This window comes from Embiotoca jacksoni, unplaced genomic scaffold, assembly GCF_022577435.1.
Source record: "Embiotoca jacksoni isolate LCO1_2020_lvr unplaced genomic scaffold, fEmbJac1.0.p SCAF_82, whole genome shotgun sequence".
In the NCBI taxonomy this organism is placed as follows: domain Eukaryota; kingdom Metazoa; phylum Chordata; class Actinopteri; family Embiotocidae; genus Embiotoca; species Embiotoca jacksoni.
The window spans coordinates 337,126-357,125 of NW_027185439.1; the positions used below are offsets into that span (position 1 = coordinate 337,126).

The 20,000-nt window shown below is 44.9% G+C and overlaps 1 protein-coding gene across 1 annotated transcript in view; it reads right to left on the reverse strand.

Annotated features, from left to right (window-relative positions):
* The window catches only part of shank3b (SH3 and multiple ankyrin repeat domains 3b), a 43,290-nt gene that overhangs the window by 352 nt on the left and 22,938 nt on the right, over nucleotides 1-20,000 (reverse strand). Inside the window, 12 exon segments of the mRNA XM_069139420.1 lie at nucleotides 1-5,752; nucleotides 6,462-6,488; nucleotides 6,586-7,873; nucleotides 8,381-8,665; nucleotides 9,314-9,874; nucleotides 10,150-10,243; nucleotides 10,629-10,756; nucleotides 12,133-12,150; nucleotides 12,298-12,378; nucleotides 13,253-13,385; nucleotides 17,467-17,591; nucleotides 17,949-18,031. The exon segment at nucleotides 1-5,752 is cut by the window's left edge and continues 352 nt beyond it. Coding sequence (XP_068995521.1) covers nucleotides 5,161-5,752; nucleotides 6,462-6,488; nucleotides 6,586-7,873; nucleotides 8,381-8,665; nucleotides 9,314-9,874; nucleotides 10,150-10,243; nucleotides 10,629-10,756; nucleotides 12,133-12,150; nucleotides 12,298-12,378; nucleotides 13,253-13,385; nucleotides 17,467-17,591; nucleotides 17,949-18,031 — 3,415 coding nt within the window. The 3' untranslated portion in view covers nucleotides 1-5,160.

Sequence of the window (20,000 nt, forward strand, 5' to 3'; positions counted from 1 at the left end):
TCAGCTCTTTCTAGATTCCTCTCGTGTCATTTTTAAACCCGAAGCGCAATTTTTTTTTTGTCTCCAGCTCTCAAGTCTGCGATCGATTTCCGATTCACCACGTCGCTGTTCTTTATTTTCATCGGGAAAATTTTAACTTTCCAAAACAAACCGATTTGGAACAATCGGGTCGTTTTTATATCATTTCCATCCGTTCTGCTGGCTAGCATAAATATTTAGCTTAACTTGTTCCTGCAGCGCCCCCCTCTGGTGTTTGGATGCCGGTGTAGCCAAAAATAAAAGTCTACGAATTATAACCAATTTCTAACCTACAAACATTTTAAATGAAAAGTTACTGTAGTCTTGTAAATAGTGAAAGTTTTTGAAGCCCCCTTCTGTTTTTTTGCGCAATAAAATCGCAGCACTTTTACACATCAACCTGAAATTTGGTAAATTTGTGGACAGGAAGAGCAGCAACCAGGAAATGTAAAGTTTTAAGAATTATATCATTTGTATTTTGGTAGGTTCAGTGGAACATGTGCTCTTTTAAATAAACTGTAATGTTTAACTTCAATGTTTCTGGTTCCTGATTGGCTGAGAAACCCTTACGACAGGCGAAGACCTCACGTCAGGCGCGTCGGAGTCCGGAGGTGACGAGGTGACGACGTTCGCTCGGACCTCGTCACCGCTCGTCTACATCCAACCTGATTTCAGCGTTTCATCCTGTGGACGACTGCGTACAGTAGACTATAGTCCGTATTAATATATACTACACATATACAGAATATCTGACCTGCGTGATATTCAGTGTAAACAGCGAGTAGAAAACCTGATGAAGTGATTGTCAGATAAACGCACCTTGTTTTTTTCTAAACATCTGAACTGGAGTTTTTCTAACTTCCCGTCGATCACTTTGGAAACCTGCGCTAGTTTTTAGTTTTTAGTCTGAAGGGTACGGCGTCCTTCAACATTAGCGCCGACTCAATCTGATTAGATCTTACAATGGGTTCGACTTGATGGAGTTTAAACCTGCAAAAAAAAAAGGAGCGAGGAGATGCAAAATATATTTCAGGCAAAATTCTCTTAAAAATTATTTTACATTTAAAAAAGGAAATTGATCATTTTGGCATTTCATTTCATAGGTTTTAATTTCTTGCCTTGACGTTAATTAAAATAAAGACCTTTAAAGGCTTTTCTACTTTATATTTCATCATTTAAATTTGCCTTTTTAAAATAATTTAGAAGAAAAACATTTGGTATAAAACCTGTTTATCGTTATTATTAATAATAAATCGGCAGAATTACTTGAGTTTCTCAGGAAAGAAGCTCCATCAGTCCGTCGTGAAATAAAGTGGCTTTAAATGTTAGATTTACCGATTTAAATGAACTTAGTTTTGTTATTTGTGTTGTTGTTCTTCCAGCTCAGTGTCGCTGTTTACCAAGTCTGAATATCACATCTGGATAAAGACATTTACTAAAATATTACTGTATACATTTTATTGTCTACTTCACTTGATATATTTCACTATAGCTACATTATTCTACCATAATATATATTATGCAGATGATAGTCTACTGTCATGTGCTGTACATTAGACTATACATTCTTTACCTCTGTGGTCTGCCATGGGCAGGTATTACTTCTCCCATAAAAGCGCATCAACATCGACTCGTACAACTTTGGAAAATCGTGATTGCAGCTCGGCAGGCGTTCAGGTGCTAACGTCGGATAAAAACGAGACAGATGCAGTCGATCTGTTGTCGTGGAAACAGGCACTGGTATGTTGATTGTGCTTTAGAGGGGGATCAATCGGAGAGACTGTCACGTGTCAGTTGCATTCTTTTTTAAAAAATCAAATTAAATTATGGAGAAACGAGGGAGTCGTAGCAACGTGATCACCCGCAAAGATCTCGGTTATAAAATAATCCAAAGCTCCGTTAAAAGCCAACAGTTCCCGGTTTGTTATTGACTCGGCTTCCCAACTCCAATTTAAAGGCAGACGGTGACAAAAATCCACCTTCCAGCGACTTCAAGGTCGTACGTAACTGTTGTATTTTCTAAATGTTGTCAGACGATGAGATGAAAAATAATTTTAGCAGCAGTTAGCGGCGTCCTCACGCTATCTCCCTCTCTTTAGCTCGTTAGCTAACGGGATACAACAAATGTAAATCCGACACTTTTGCTGCTAGGTGTATTTTTACACTTGTTGATGGAGCTAGGCTATCAGTTTCCCCCCGCTTCCAGTCTTTGTGCTAAGCTAGGCTTAAACACTCCCGAGAAAAATCTCCGGGTTCCTTTCAGAGTTGGTCCTGTTAATGTCGTTAATGGCGAGGCCCGGCTTCACAGGAAATAGCGTCGGCAGGGTTTTCAGAATAAAGTGCGTCAGCTCGCAGTAGAATTCCAGAAACGGTAGATTATACAGCTTCCTGTCGGACGGGGCGACTTATCAAACTAGATTCTTTTAAGCTTTTGTACGACGATTAAAATCTCGAGTTTTCTTTTTTGCAACTTTTACAAAAAAATGTCACTTTCAGTCAAAAAGTAACCGTAAACTACGTCCTCCTATTCAGCACCTGTTAACAGTATGTAAACGTGTAATAAATGTTTATAACACCCTCTAACGTCGTCCTAGCGTAGTGCAGACGTAAGGACACATTTACGTGTTTATTAACAAACGGTTTTTGTACATTTACAGCTGTTTTACTGTGTCGTCGTCCATCAGCCTCCACTTAAAGTTTCTATCAAAAACATCAATAAACACATATTTGCTTATAATATATAGCGTGTTATAAACAATTTATCGCGTGTTTACGCTCTGCTTGTCGGTACTAAATAGTCAGAACAGTCCTGTAAATATGATCCGGTTATCCTGCTGTCAGTTCTCGTCGTAGATCAGCTGTCAGCGCTGTATTTAATTGAAGTGTGAAGGATTTCCAACCTCCAGATAAACTATACTGAATATGCATCACGGTGGCAGCCCTTCATCTTTTATAATTCTCATTGAGGTAAAAACTCAAAATGTCAAAATTGTCTCTGTTAGCAGCATCTCTTCTTCACCAGCGGATCATCATCATCATCATATAAAAAGGATGTGAATTTAATTTTCCTGAATCACTTCCTGTCTTTTTAAAATCGGCTGGAAAAAAAAAGCTTAAATTTTCCGTTTTAGCAAAGAATTTTTCAAAAAAACGATTCTTCTAATTGGACGATTGTGTTTTTAATGCGTGATCTGAAGGAAACTCCACATATGGCGGGGAAGTAATCCCCAATATGGCAGCGAGGAAACTCCATCTACGGCCTCGGCGCGTCACCGCGAGACGTTCACGGCCGGTTCGACTTATTAGTTTAAGCGGGACGCACGAGTCGAGGAGCGTTCATTTATGAATTTCGGGTGTCAGTGTGAGGAAGATATAGGAGGGGAAGGAGGAAGGTAATTCTCTGTACAGATGGCTTTAAACAGATAGCACCATGTACAGTAAGCCCTCGATAAGCAGGTTAGAAACCAGAGGTTTACAGTTGGAGCTCTGCTGCAGCTCTCCCTGAAACACAGCACATCAGCACAAAGTCACACTCATCGACAAATCATTATGAATTCCAAAAAACTCCTCCGAGACGACCTTGAAATTCAACTCATTGTCAAATCATAAAGGAACTGAAAGTCATTTTTCCAGACTATTATAAACTCTGTAATTAATCACCACCACATTATTATTACTTGTTATTCATAAATTCTAAATGATCTGCATTAAGATAGAAACTCAAAATTAACACAAATTCTCTTCAATGAATGATATTTGAAAAAAAAAAGAAAAAAAGAAAAATGCTAAGTCACAAGATCTTTCTGAAACAGGATGGAGAAATATCCTCGACTAATCTCCCGTTGTTAAAGGTGGAGACCTCCGGCGGTGCTCGCTCACCGTCCAGCGCCGCTCGCAGAAGTCCAGATGAACTCGTCTGGGGAAGCGAACAAGTCACGAGGAAAAGATCCCTTCTCGTTATGTTTTGAAGTCTGAATGCAGATCAGCTCTTTGATCAGCTGCTCTTTGATCAGCTGCTCGTCAGCTGATGAGACCGGCAGCAGAGTCGACGTCCAGCTGATGCTATCGCGCTAACACCACACTGTGGAAAAACTGCGTGGGTGGTGTTAGCTAGCTGAAGCGGTTTGTTTTTAGATGTTTATATATCCGATCTGATATCTGGACCCGAATACGCAAAATATATGAAATGCAGTTAATGATTTTACAGTCAGTCTTTGGAAAAATAAACTCGCTTTCAAATCTTTGATAATTAGCGAGTTCCAGCTTCTCGTATTTGATTTAATTGAGAAACTTTTTGTTGAATTTTAAGCTGCAGATTCTCAAATCTGTCGTTGAACGGACACATTTAGACGCTGAGCAGAGCTGATGAGATTTGTTTGATTATTTTTATATATTTATATATAAATATCCAGATATTTGGATTTTCGTTTTCTTTGTTCTTTTCTTTGCCTTCTTTGGGATTTGAACTGCTGGTTGGACACACGTGACATTTTATTGGATATTTTTCACTCTTTCACTATTTCACGATCACAATTTTAATCATCAGTTAGTCGTTCAAAAAATTTGGAGGGCAAATATTGCAGCTCCAGCTTATCATTTCTGAATATTTGCTGTTTTTTGGTCCTCTGGTTTGTGATCATTGGTTGGACACAGCAATCAATATGAATAAGTGAACTTATAGAATATTATTCACTGTTTTCTTTTTGAGTTGATGTTTGTTGGTCGACAGTTTGTGTGTTTATTGATGGTCCTCAGAAGAACTTGGTCGAACAGCAATTGTAACACTCAGTTTTTAGTTTGTTCTACTTTGAAATAGAGAAAAGCTTGAGGGTCGAGGGTTTTTATGGCATTACATTTCTATATTAGAGGCCAGAATAAGTATTAAAGGTCTAAATCTTCTTCTAAAGAAGATGGCTGGTCATAGATGTCGATGCTTTTAGTCTTTTTTGCGTTGATCAAAGAGCTGATCAGCGCAAAGTGTCTCTGAGAACTCAGAAACTGGATGTTGGTAAAAAGCTCTAAAGATTCTGTCATTGCTAAGATATTCTAGTCAAAGAGATGGCCTAGTGTCTGACCAGAGGTCAAGGGTTATATGAGGTCACAGTTCGGGATGTCTAGAGGTGAGGGGTCAGAGGTGATGGGTCAAGTGGAACCTTCCAGCATCTGTCTGAGCGCCCTCTCGATGTTGATGCGGTGTCCCAGTCTGGTGACGCCGAGCTCCACGTAGTCCTCCTTGGTGAGGGCGGGCAGATGGGAGCCTTCGATCTCGTGCTCCTGGAAGCGCTGGCGGTGTTCGGCCAGGCCGACGCTCTCCAGCCAGTCGCCCACGTCGTACTTGTTCCACAGGTTGAGGGGCCGCTGCCTCCACGGCCGGAGGGCCAGCAGGGGCCCGCTGAGGACGGGGGAGGGGCAGGGGGAGGCGTGGGGCGAAGGCGACGGGGAGCGGGATCGGGTTCGCGCGCTGGCGCTTCGCATCACAAACCGGACCTCCTTGGGTTCGGAGGGAAGGCTGAGACTGGACGACTTCAGGATGGTGAGGCCGCGACCCGAGCTCAGGTCCGGCCTCTCGGAGCAGGGGGCGGTGGAGGAGGGCCCCGTTGACCTGTCGGAGGGCGAGGGAGAAGGGGAGGGGCTCCGGCGTGTGACGGGGTAGCGACTTCCCGGTCGGACCCTGTAGCTGGCGCCGTATCCTCTCTGAGAGATGGTGTGAAGTTCACCGAGGCTGGAGAACAACCTGCAACACATCGTCACGCCCGTCAGTCGGACGCGGAGTTACCAGATGATCCTTTGCTAAGCCCCGCCCCCTCCCCATTAGTTACCATCGTCCATCAAGCTGTGCATTCTTACATGGTACAAAATTTACGAAAAAATGGCGGCAGATTGTCGATTTTATTCGTCATCGGCAGCGAGCTTTGTAATGCTAACGTTAACGCGGTAGGTCGTTTGATTTCAAGATAATCTGCTTTTAAACGAGAATCCTGAAAAAAATACCGTTAGCTAAAGATGGCCGACAGGAAAAAAAATGAAAGGATATGCTAATGTCTGGCTAACTGTTTGAACTATTCTTTGCACTTTTGCTTTTGTGTTTTTCAAAAGACAACAAAAGAGGTACCACGTCAACATGTTGAGAAATGCAGCGCTTGACTGGCGGCCATTAATTTGTTACAGTTGTTAAACTATGATCAGATTATTCCGTCAATTCATCCAAATTTAATCCAAAAGCAACTGGAGTTATTTTAATTTCTTGAAGATGTTTTCAACTCTCATCCGAAGGGAAAAATGTCCAGTTGGCCTTTGTATTAAACCCAGATTGACCTGAATGACCTTCAGGACAAACAGATTAATCTCAGGTGTTTAGTCGTTAGTCACCTTTGAGCCGATGCACATTAGTGAGCTGTTAGTTAGTGAAAATCATCGAGTGTTTACCAGAGATAAAAACCTACGATTTACTCTCTCCACTGTCCACACATCTGGAACAACACAAATAACAGGTTTTGTTACCACACACACAAAACACACACACACACACACACACACCGCGGTAGTATTTACAGTAGTTTGATGTACCTGGCCCCTCCTACTGGTGACCTCCGACCTGGGTCGAGAGGGCTTGGCTCCTCCCCCAGAGAGTGACTGTCTTTGTTGAGCAGCTGTAGCCGATTGGCCAGATCCAGTCCTGACCCCGCCCTGCCGCTCAGCTCCAGCGCGGACACGGACCGGTTGGTCAGATCCACGGCCGAACCCGATCCCTGTCCTCCCAGTGCGGCCGGACGGCCTCCCCCTTCCTCCGGGCTGAGGCCCCGCCTCTCCTCGTCCCCGCCCCCCCACAGCTTGGACCTCCTCTGGAACAGATAGCGTGGCTGCCGCCCGCCGCCACTTGTGGGGGAGGAGCAAAGTGGGGAGGAGGGAGAAGACGAAGAGGGGAGGAGCTCGCTGTCCGACGATTGCTTCAGTAGCGGGTCCCGCAGGGCAGAACGGCCGCGACCGATCGGTGAACGAAGGCGGGGCTTCAGGCCCGATGGGGAGGTGACGCCAGATGAGGGAGACGGATGAGTCGCTGGTGGGGAGGAGGGGGAGGGAGGAGCAGGAGGGGAAGCTAGGGTGATGGAGGGAGGGAGGGAGCTTGGGGAGGAGGAGCTGTCGTGGAGACGTTCATCACCACCTTCCTCCTCATCGCCTCGTCTACCTAGGGATTCAGGGCCACTCTCTACTCCCCCTCCCTCCCCACTTCGCCGTGGCAACAAAGCGAGGGGGGATGGCGGAGGAGGGCCTGTAGAGGTGGAAAAGCCGGGGGGAGGAGTCACCAGACCAATTCTGCGCAGCTCCTCCCTAGTTTCCTCATCGCTGGACGATAACAAGGCAGGTGGGAGTGTCACTGTGTAAGCCCCGCCCTCCTCCTCTGAGCTGCCCACTGTGAGGCTTCTGCGCCTGTCAAGCAGAGCAGCATGGCTCTCAGTGCCCAGAGGTGGCAAGGGGGAGGGTCTCCAACGCTCGGGGGAGGGGCCGGCAGGTGATGTCACTCCACCCTCCGTTTCCGGACGCTCCACCTGTCCATCAGGGAACAGGGGCGGGGTGATGCGTTTGTGCCTCATCTCAGGACTGGTTTGGGGAGTGGTGCGCTTGGTCCGCTGCTCGGGGCTCGTCTGAGGAGTGGTGCGCTTGGATCGAGGCTCGGGGCTGCTCTGCGGGGTGGTCAGGGGAGTGCGCTTGTGTCTGCCCTCGGGACTGGCAGCCGGGGTGGGGATGGGCGTGGTGGAGGCCGAGGCGTGTTTACTTCGCGGCTCGGGGCTCGGCGTGCGGGCAGTGAGCGCTCGTTCTCTTGCAGCAAGAGCCAGGGCGAGTGGAGACGAAGGGTCTGGAGACAGAAAGGTTTTTGTTAAGTTGGAATTTAAAGTTGGATTGTATTGTTGAAGATGCCGACACTATCGCCAAACTATCCGGTACATCATGACTCTGTCTACAGCTTCTGATTTATCTTGTGGAGTACCTCAAGGCTCTGTCCTGGGTCCTTGTCTATCTTGTGGAGTACCTCAAGGCTCTGTCCTGGGTCCTTGTCTATCTTGTGGAGTACCTCAAGGTAGAAGGTCTTAAATCACCTTCTCTTAGCTGGAGTACATCAAAGGTCCTTTCCTAAACCCTTTTTTTTTTTAGCCTTAGGCACATAATCTGGCCTTCATCGTCTCTTGTTTAGTGAAATACCTCGGTAGATTATCGCTCCAGTAATTTGTGGGGTACCTCAAGGCTCACTTCTAGGCTCTTTTCCATAATTACTTATTTGCTGTTCATCAACTCACTGAAGGTCGCAGCGAGACTCTTAAACCAGCATAAACAACAGACATCACATTTGTGCCGTCAGACCGACCTAGAGGTTTCCCGGTCAGCGGGTGGAGGAAGGTGTGAGGCGTCGGTGAAGGCGACAGGACCGGGGCCGGAGGCGGAAGCTCGCCGAGGTCGTCCATCGAATGGCTCTGAGTCAGGAGAGGCAGCGCCTGGTTGTCCGACCCCGCCCCCTCCACAGACAGGAAGAGAGACGACCGGCGGCCCTGAACACGAGCGCGCTCCGAAAGGACCTGCTGCTGGTAGAGCTCCGCCCTGCTGGGGCTGCCCACGTCCAGCTTATTTGGATCGTGTTCTTTGATTCCAAGACCTGGAAGGAAAAGAAGCAGAAGTTGGACCTTTCGTCGTGACGACCAGGAGGTCTACGGCTTTTAGATTTGTGTCTCAACCCCGAGAATGTGACGGGACTTTTTTTCAGCCTGGAAAGTGTTTTGGTGGATTTTCCGTTTTGTTCTCTTCAGCGGAACCAAGAGAGATGTTGGACTTCACCTCCCAGACATCCACCGGGTTCATTTTTCAAGTTTTATCGTCTGTAGTCTTTGATCTTCTTTTGTTTGTTTGGTTCACCCGTCTTTGATGGATGGTTGAATCGTTCACTTTGAATATCAATTAGAATTTTGACTTGAAAGCCTTTTAAAAACCCGCCGGATCTCATTCAACCTGACACTTTTACAGCCGATGAAACAATTGTTGTAGTAGTTGTATGTTTGGTAACTTTTAAATTGCATTCATAAGTTCGTCTGTACTTTTTCTTTAGCTTGTTTATTAGCCACTTTGCTAGGTACCTCGGTAATGCTAATTAAAGATCTCCTACTAAAACTGTAAACTGGTGAAGACCGTCCGACATATTTTACAAACACAGTCAGTCTGGATAAATAAATATAGTACATCTTTCAAATTGAAAATATCCCATCATGCCCTCAGAGTTGAGACAAAGTACAGATGGAACAATGCTAACCCTGCTCCTCAACAGGAAGTTGTTTCAACAGAGGTGACTTCCTCCTTTGAGGTTTGGAGGGCGGAGGCTGTTGTCCCACGTTAGCGTACGGGTTTTCTATTGGTCGTCCCCGGCGGCGTGACAGCGGCGAGTGGCCGAGGGCGGGGCTAGTGCTGTGGAGAGACAGCGTGGAGGTGTGCGTGGCGGTGTGCAGCGTGTGCGTGGCGCCGGCGTGCCCGTCGGGCTGCAGCGTCGGGGGCGTGTCCTGCAGGATGATCATCGACCTCGCTTTCCGCTGCCGCTCGGCGTGGGCGTGGCTCCTCGCTGGCGAATCGGAGAGCTCCTGCAGCCTGGGCTCCGCCCCCGGCTTGAAACTGGAACGGGTCAGCCCCTCCCCGCGAGCCGGAGGCGGAGGGGGGAGGAAGGAGGGGGGCGGGCCGGAGTCGAGGAGGAAGAGGGGGGAGGGAGGAGGGGGCGGGGCTGTCTGAGGAGGAGGAGGGATGAAGCTGTCCGTTAGCGAGGAGCTCCGCGGAAACCGACTCTCGTTGATCAGAGCCGTGATCCTGTCGTCGTCCGGAGTGCCTGCCGTGGTAACCATAGAAACGTATTATAATACATGTAATACATCAAACTGTATCTGGCTCCTGATTGGTTCTGTCGAATGACCATCTTCTTTTACGTGTAAACAAACTGTAGACGCCGACGTCCGCACACCGGCAGAAGAGGTTAAAGGTCAGGGTTGGAAAATGACAAGTAGCAGGAACGCTCACTCAGCAGTTTCAAACATTTCACTGTGTATTAATAACTGATTAGTGCGTGTGTTAGTTAAAACTATGTATTAATTCCACGTGTCTCACCAAAACTCTTGGTTCGGGACATCCCTCTGGGTAAAGCCATGGTGCTCTTCTCTGGAGCCGAAGGCGGCACCAAACCCTGACGCTCAAACAACGACTACAGACACAACAAACACAAACATTTCGTTTAAAAATCCATGAAAATCCGGTGATTATAGTGGAGGATCATTTTTCTGCTCTGAGACAGGCGACATGTAGATTTGTTTTCGTGGAGGTTGGGAATTGTTGAATTGTTGAATTGTTGAATTGTTGAATTCTCTAAAATGTTGGAAGGACTAACCGTTAATTAATCGTAAAACCTTTTTTTTAAATTCGGCCCTAATGAAGAACAAAGAATCTCTTCGACATCAGAGCCAGTTCGACCAGAACGTGACTGTAAACTTTTCTTTTTTTTTCGGCAGTAAAACAATAAAATCGTATTTAATTTCACGTCACGGTACTCCTGTTTATTCTTCTGGTTCTTCCGGTCACTCCCGTCTTACGTTAATCTCGGCCTGTGTGATGCGTCGGCTGGTCGGTCTCTGTTTCACCGTCGCCGCCCTGAAGTCGTCCGACGGCCGAGCCCTCAGAACGACTTCCTGTTGACCCGCCAACATCTCGTCCAGTTTCTCTGGAGACACAAAGATCGACATCAACAAAACTGTACGATGATAAACGAACAAAAAAAAAATAGGATTAAAAACCACCGACCAACCACGACTAAACGTCACTGCAGAGATCCATCGTTTCCGGGCCGCAGCAGGATTTCAGAAAGAAGGAGCTAAAACTGCTAAAAGGCAGTTTGACTTAAATTCCTCCATTTTATGAATTTTCAACGAGTCACCTGCCAGATTTTACATTTATTAATTAATTTGTCTTAAAAAAACAACAACTCAAAAGAGAGTTAAATGTTTAAGAGGTTTTTCTACTCTGCAAAGTATTCTTGTGAAAACAGTACATTTTATTTTGTGCTTAAAAACTCCAATTAAATTGATCAGAATCGGCTTTAAGTCTCAGAAACATGAAACCTGACGTGTTGGTTTCTTTCTGCTGAGGCCCTGAAACATCTTCACATCCATGAAACACATCCGGTGCTTTTCCACCAAACGTTCCAGCAACTTCAGAAGGAAGTCAAAAGTCATTTTAAATCAAAGTTTTAGTTTAAACTTTCCTCTAAATGTTAAAGCCGGGACTTCGTCGTCTTTCCAACGGTTGTAAAAACCTCTTCATCCGACGTGTCTGCAGCTGCAGCTTTTTAAAGGCCGTTTATTCCGGCCTCCTTTTTTGACTTGTAAATCCCGACATGTCCGAAACATTTGAATCTGAATCCGTCGTTCCTCCAGCTGAAAGGTTCTGAAGATATTTACACTCAATTTGCAATATTTCATATCTGATAATTGCAAACGTCCTCGCGATGAACGGCTGCAGCTGCAGACTTGAGAGCGTCTATAAGTGAATTAATCGGAGTCCGATCCTGATTGAAGGGAAGAACCCGCCGCTGAGACGTCGGCAGGACGTTTTAGGATGCTAAAAACGTTGAATAAAGACATAGCTGGAGGTCGCTAGCTTGGTTTTATCGCCAAAAACGATCACGCTTCTCAACAAATCCCATTTTTCTTGATCCGATAAAAAAAACATTCGCTGTCAAAGCAGGAATTACAACATTTCAAATAAAATTGCAAATAGAGGGACCCAGTTTCACTCTGAGGAATCTCAACGCTCATTTTCCTGTTTCCAACATTCCCAGTATTTTAAAATTAACGGAGTTTTAACAAACACGACCCGATTCCCGAACCTCCTGAGCACCAACGTTTTGGGGGTCAAACTTTCTCCCCAGGTTGGAAAAGCACCTCGTGATGTCAGTGCAACATCACTCCAACATCACTCCGACATCAGTCCGACTTCAGTCCGACTTCAGTCCGACTTCATGCCAAAACACTAAAGACTACAGTCACTGCAGTGTCACAACACGACAGATAAAACCAGCTGCAGGTCCACGTGACTCACCGAAACGTCGCCTCCGGGCTGCAGACAGAGCAAAGGTCAGCGACACACAATACGACTCCAAACTGAGTGTGTGCGCGTGTGTGTGTGTGTGTGTGTGTGTGTGTGTGTGTGTGTGTGTGTGTGTGTGTGTGTGTGCGTGTGTGCGTGCGTGTGTGTGTGCTTTACCTATATCCTCCAGGTCGGCGGTCATGGACTTGGATCGGAGTGTCAGCGAGGTGCTGGGGGCTCGTTTTGGAGGGGGCGGAGCTACAAGGTAAAGAGCTTTAGTCATTGAACACTGAACATGTGGGCAGGAAATTCATTTTATAAAAAAAAAAAACAAGTAAATAAATAACAATCAGGTACTAAAAAAAAAAAAAGTGCAAAAGGAGGAGTCATTAATACGTTTCTGTGCGACGTGTCGTTTTTACATCGGGTGCAGAGATACTGCTAATATTTTAGGAGTCAGCGGTTTACTGAGAGCCAATCAGATCACAGCTAACGGTGTGCTGTGTTTGTTTGTTTGTTGTGTGTGTGTGTGTGTGTGTGTGTGTGTGTGTGTGTGTGTGTGTGCGTGTGTGTGAACTCCTCGAGTCAACACGGTGTCCAGAAACACAAGTCCAAACAACTCTGTCCTTTTATTTAGACAAACATTTAGTTATTTTGTTAAATCAAATGATTGAAATCTCAAAAAATGGACCAGTGACAATATCAGGTTTTATGTATTTGTCATTTCAACCACAGTAAATAATCATAAAGATAAATACTAAGATAAAAATAGGTATTATTATTATTAAAGCTGCTACTACTGATTATTTCTTTAATCAGTCTATTAATTAAATCTATGAACTATCACTTTTTTTTTCTAAATAACCATCACTGCAATATTTAACTAATAAAAGCACATTTAAAAAAAAACATTTTTTTAATCTATTTTTACTTTAAAACCAACTTAAAAAAAAAATCATGTGTCAACAAATACTTGCCAATTATCGGGAACAAATATTTTCAACTTTATTAAAATAAATTAATGAATAAAAAAATGTACTTCCTCAGTAAAACCGGCTGCTGCAGGAAGTGAATGAGCTAAATCCACAAATAAAATTGGAAACACATGAAGTGATCAGACGGGCAGCTTCACCTTTTTTCCTGATCAGGTTGGATTCCGATTTTCTGGAAACTGACACGACTTTCATCAGCAGGCGACTTCCTCCCTGTCGGATCAGAGAGACGACCTGCCGATGACCCACCTTCACCACGTCGGTGCCGTTCACCTGCAGGACAGACGGACAGGTGAGCAACGTTCACGTTCATCCACAGAGCTTCAAACCCTGGTTTTCATTATCTGTTAATTATGTCTCTAAAACACAAGAAGTTACAGAGCATTAATTAGTGACTTTTTCTTTCACTTTTTAGACGACATTGAAGGAGTATGACTTTTTTGTCATATTTGTGACGACATGCTATAAGTATGACTTTCTGTGTGGAATTTGCATGTTCCTGCACAAGTAATAACCTAAAAGTCATATATGTCCCCCATAATATGGATGAATAACTTATTGATGAAAAAAATAATGAACTCATCATACTTGTCGAATGTTTGTTTATCTGTTGCACAACATGTTCTTATTGTCTCAGGAAAGAGGACCTATTTATCTGTACATGGTATGGTCTCAGACACGACGTCTCAGACACGACGTCTCAGACACGACGTCTCCGTGTCTTCATCTTGTGACCTACGACCTCACTCAGTACTATCTGTCCACAGCATGGTCTAATTTATGACGTCCATATGTTACGACGTCCATTATCTTGTGACCTACAACTGAACTCAGATGTAAAGGGAACGGGGGTGGATGTCAACTGTTTGTCACACTGTATAAAAGCTGAACTACAGAGGAGAGACGTTGAGCAATGCTGGACATCTTTCTTTGAGTGGACATGTATTTGCTCCTTCTTGCAAGAATAAATGGCCGATGTGTTTGATTTTGAATCCAGCCTCGGAGTCATTTTTCTAACATAATTGGTCCTTCGAGCCGGATCCCAACATCTCCTCCTCTCTCCGGACACAGCCTGAAACCGTGCAGGGGGAGTCTGGGACTCCTGAGGAAAGACCTCCGCCCTGTTTCCTTATAGAAACAGTTTGGACATTGGAGAGGCCAGGACTGACTGGAGAGGACGGGATCCTAGAATAAGGCTGATTCACCATCAAACACTCGATCCTCCTCACACCCCAAGATGGGACATGTCCCGGTAACAGCTAATCCGCCCGCTCCACCTATTCCGCCTCCGGCTGCTCAGCCAGCTTCTGTCTCCGAACCCACGACACCGTCACCAAACTCCACCCCTCTACTCCAACCCCAGACAGCAGCCAAGAACTTACAATGCACTTATAGTCGCTTTGGATAAAAGCGTCAGCTAAATGAAATGTAATGTAATGTAATGTAATATAATGTAATGTAACTTTTACGAAGACACAGAATATTCTGAAGTACAGTGGGTACGGAAAGTATTCAGACCCCTTTAAATTTTTCACTCTTTGTTTCATTGCAGCCATTTGCTAAAATCAAAAAAGTTCATTTTATTTCTCATTAATGTACACTCAGCACCCCATCTTGACAGAAAAAACAGAAATGTAGAAATTTGTGCAAATTTATAAAAAAAGAAAAACTGAAATATCACATGATCATAAGTATTCAGACCCTTTGCTCAGTATTGAGTAGAAGCACCCTTTTGAGCTCGTACAGCCACGAGTCTTCTTGGGAATGATGCAACAAGCTTTTCACACCTGGATTTGGGGATCCTCTGCCATTCTTCCTTGCAGATCCTCTCCAGTTCCGTCAGGTTGGATGGTGAACGTTGGTGGACAGCCATTTTCAGGTCTCTCCAGAGATGCTCAATTGGGTTTAGGTCAGGGCTCTGGCCGGGCCAGTCAAGAATGGTCACAGAGTTGTTCCGAAGCCACTCCTTTGTTATTTTAGCTGTGTGCTTAGGGTCATTGTCTTGTTGGAAGGTGAACCTTCGGCCCAGTCTGAGGTCCAGAGCACTCTGGAAGAGGTTTTCTTCCAGGATATCTCTGTACTTGGCCGCATTCATCTTCCCTTCAATTGCAACCGGTCGTCCTGTCCCTGCAGCTGAAAAACACCCCCATAGCATGATGCTGCCACCACCATGTTTCACTGTTGGGATTGTATTGGGCAGGTGATGAGCAGTGCCTGGTTTTCTCCACACATACCGCTTACAATTAACGCCAAAAAGTTCAATCTTGGTCTCATCAGACCAGAGAATCTTATTTCTCATAGTCTGGGAGTCCTTCATGTGTTTTTTGGCAAACTCGATGCGGGCTTTCATATGTCTTGCACTGAGGAGAGGCTTCCGTCGGGCCACTCTGCCATAAAGCCCCGACTGGTGGAGGGCTGCAGTGATAGTTGACTTTGTGGAACTTTCTCCCATCTCCCTACTGCATCTCTGGAGCTCAGCCACAGTGATCTTTGGGTTCTTCTTCACCTCTCTCACCAAGGCTCTTCTCCCACGATTGCTCAGTTTGTCTGGACGGCCAGGTCTAGGAAGAGTTCTGGTCGTCCCAAACTTCTTCCATTTAAGGATTATGGAGGCCACTGTGCTCTTAGGAACCTTGAGTGCTGCAGAAATTATGTTGTAACCGTGGCCAGATCTGTGCCTTGCCACAATTCTGTCTCTGAGCTCCTTGGACAGTTCCTTCGACCTCATGATTCTCATTTGCTCCGACATGCACTGTGAGCTGTAAGGTCTTATATAGACAGGTGTGTGCCTTTCCTAATCAAGTCCAATCAGTTTAATTAAACACAGCTGGACTCCAATGAAGGAGTAGAACCATCTCAAGGAGGATCAGAAGAAATGGACATCATGTGAGTTAAATATGAGTGTCACAGCAAAGGGTCTGAATACTTATGACCATGTGATAGTTCAGTTTTTCTTTTTTAATAAATTTGCACAAATTTCTACATTTCTGTTTTTTTCTGTCAAGATGGGGTGCTGAGTGTACATTAATGAGAAATAAAATGAACTTTTTTGATTTTAGCAAATGGCTGCAATGAAACAAAGAGTGACAAATGTAAAGGGGTCTGAATACTTTCCATACCCACTGTATATTATCGAGGGGATAATGATGAAGGAGATTTCAGAAGGAGGAAGCGAGGTGGATGGAGAGGAGCTGGCGGCAGTGGGGGAGGACCACGAGAGACAAGTAGAGACACCTGCTATAATTGAAGGGAGGAATGGACACTGGACAAGAGACTGCAGGCAGCGGAGAGACGGGAGGGACGGAGGAAGAGGAGGAGGAGGAAGAAGAGGAGACGGTTGGCGGTCGCAGACGGGTTCAGTATGACTAACCACAACCACACAAGGATCAAGTCATACAGAAACACACTCATTCACATGATTCACCGACACGCCCAACTAGAAACTAAAGAGGAGGATGTGTTAGAGATAAGTACAGTTGAAATACTCAAGATAAACCTTTTGTGACTCTACTGATAGAAGAGATTGAAGCAACCTTATTGTGCGATTCAGGAGCATGTAGGTCACTTATTAGGAGTCTAGACGAAGGACGTAAGGAGGCCATTTTAAAGGCACCAAAACCAGACAAAAAGACAAATGATGTCATTTTTAGGAATGACAAATTCCTGTTGGAATTGGATTCCAGATTATGCAGAAATGACTTCCCCACTGTCTAAACTCATTTATGATGACCCTATGGCTGCCCACGACAAAATACAATGGACACCAGAAACAAAACGATTTTGAAAATTATGAAAAAAATTGTCTAATCAACAAAAGATGTTGCTGTTGAAGACCTCTGCCCGAGACAATGAGATAAAAAAAAAAAGAAAATCAACAGTGGAAGACAAATAAATCACAACAAAAAGACGATGATTTATGGAGATGACAGGAAGGCAAGATGATACTCCAAAAAAGTTGATATAGATATGTGGCTTTTTGAGCCATGAGATGAACCATGTCTCAACAGGAGGGATGGTATCTATAATAAACTAAGCATTTACAACATATGGCTTTACAAACTACTAAAAAAAAATTCTGAAAGTGTTGTGAAGCCTCACGGCATGAGTCAGTGTGTCATGGTCTGGAAAAGTGCTTTGTCATGGTGTGTAATCAACATATAGGTGCAGATTGCTGAACGAGCCTGAATACACCTCAGATATTGAAGAAGTCATACTATAGCATGTCGTCCGAAATATGATCAAAAAGTCATATTATGGTATGTCGTTCAAAATATTATAAAAATGTCATACTACAGTTAGTCAAATTTTTTTCATAGTAAAGTGTGTCAAGCATTTTATAAATAATTTCAGTTACCTCTATGAGGAAGTCTCCGGTTCTAAGTCCCGCCCTCCAGGCCACGCCCCCCTGGTCGACAGACTCCAGGTACTGCAGGGCGGGAAACGCCGGGGTGGGGGCGAACTCCTCGATGGGCGTCTCAGCTGGAAGCAGAGATCAGATCTGAACTCTAAAACTTGACCACACGGATTCCAACAGAGTGGACATTAGAAACGAGACTTTACAGCAGAGCGGCTGCCCCCATTTCATCGTGGCTTTTCTGAAACAAGACCTTGTCGTCACGGTAATAATCATGTCAGGTTGAGGTGATGAAGGTTGCGGTCACCAGTCATCGTCATGGTTTCACTAGAAACCAGAGCTGCGCTGTGAAGAAGACTCTGTAGGTGTTGTGAAATAACGCAGCGAGGAGTTTTTTCCTCTGAAGACTTCACTCTGTTTTAAATCTCTAGTTTTTTCTTCCTCTGAACACCCACCACTCCTCATCCTACTTCTGTTTCTACCTTTGGCTCCTCGGAGGACGAACCCGAATCCCTCGCTCTCCCTCTTCTGCAGCACGGCCGTCTTCTCCTCGATCACGTAGTCGCTGAAACAGGAAGAAAAAAGTCGGTTTGATTCTCTGCAAAAAAAAAAAGTTTTTTATCTGAATCTAAGGACAGACATTTTTTTTGCTGTAAAACTGATTGTTCACCTTGTTAATAAAGTTGACTTTTTTTTTTATTGCTTTCTTACCTTTTTTGTGTAATTATTAAAAGTTTTAAATAAATACGGCTGAATGTTGTTATTTAGAGCAGTTACTAAATTGTCACTGATCATTTAAATAATATTGTAACACAACATAAGTTATCTTTTGTATATAAATTTAAAATATTCTGTATATTAAATATTTCTATTAATTTAATATCATGAAAACATTGCTTCTAATAAAATGTATACATGATTTAATTAACATGCAAAATGTATTAATTAAAACGAAACATGGTTTAAAATGTTTTAATGCTCATCAATTCATGGTTTTTGCACGATTCTGGGAATGAAATATGATTTTTAACATTAATTGATGATAATAAACACAAGAGCTGTTTTTACTTTTGACAACAAATAAGAAACAGACACAAAATAACATTTAAATGTGTCATAATATAATTTTCTAAATGTTTAATGCCAGAAACGAGTAATTTTTTTTCCTTTTAAGTGTTACCTGTAGGAGGTGCAGTGACGGTGTGTTACCTGTAGGAGGTGTAGTGACGTGTGTTACCTGTAGGAGGTGCAGTGACGGGTGTTACCTGTAGGAGGTGTAGTGACGTGTGTTACCTGTAGGAGGTGCAGTGACGTGTGTTACCTGTAGGAGGTGTAGTGACGTGTGTTACCTGTAGGAGGTGTAGTGACGTGTGTTACCTGTAGGAGGTGCAGTGACGGTGTGTTACCTGTAGGAGGTGCAGTGACGGGTGTTACCTGTAGGAGGTGTAGTGACGGTGTGTTACCTGTAGGAGGTGTAGTGACGGTGTGCTACCTGTAGGAGGTGCAGTGACAGGTGTTACCTGTAGGAGGTGCAGTGACGGTGTGTTGCCTGTAGGAGGTGCAGTGACGGGTGTTACCTGTAGGAGGTGCAGTGACGGTGTGTTACCTGTAGGAGGTGCAGTGACGGGTGTTACCTGTAGGAGATGTAGTGACGGTGTGTTACCTGTAGGAGGTGCAGTGACGTGTGTTACCTGTAGGAGGTGTAGTGACGGGTGTTACCTGTAGGAGGTGTAGTGACGGTGTGTTACCTGTAGGAGGTGTAGTGACGGGTGTTACCTGTAGGAGGTGCAGTGACGGGTGTTACCTGTAGGAGGTGTAGTGACGTGTCTTACCTGTAGGAGGTGCAGTGACGGGTGTTACCTGTAGGAGGTGCAGTGACGGGTGTTACCTGTAGGAGGTGCAGTGACGGGTGTTACCTGTAGGAGGTGCAGTGACGGGTGTTACCTGTAGGAGATGTAGTGACGGTGTGTTACCTGTAGGAGGTGTAGTGACGGTGTGTTACCTGTAGGAGGTGTAGTGACGGGTGTTACCTGTAGGAGGTGCAGTGACGGGTGTTACCTGTAGGAGATGTAGTGACGGTGTGTTACCTGTAGGAGGTGTAGTGACGGTGTGTTACCTGTAGGAGGTGTAGTGACGGTGTGTTACCTGTAGGAGGTGTAGTGACGGGTGTTACCTGTAGGAGGTGTAGTGACGGTGTGTTACCTGTAGGAGGTGTAGTGACGGGTGTTACCTGTAGGAGGTGTAGTGACGGGTGTTACCTGTAGGAGGTGCAGTGACGGGTGTTACCTGTAGGAGATGTAGTGACGGTGTGTTACCTGTAGGAGGTGTAGTGACGGTGTGTTACCTGTAGGAGGTGTAGTGACGGGTGTTACCTGTAGGAGGTGCAGTGACGTGTGTTACCTGTAGGAGGTGTAGTGACGTGTCTTACCTGTAGGAGGTGCAGTGACGGGTGTTACCTGTAGGAGGTGCAGTGACGTGTGTTACCTGTAGGAGGTGTAGTGACGTGTGTTACCTGTAGGAGGTGTAGTGACGTG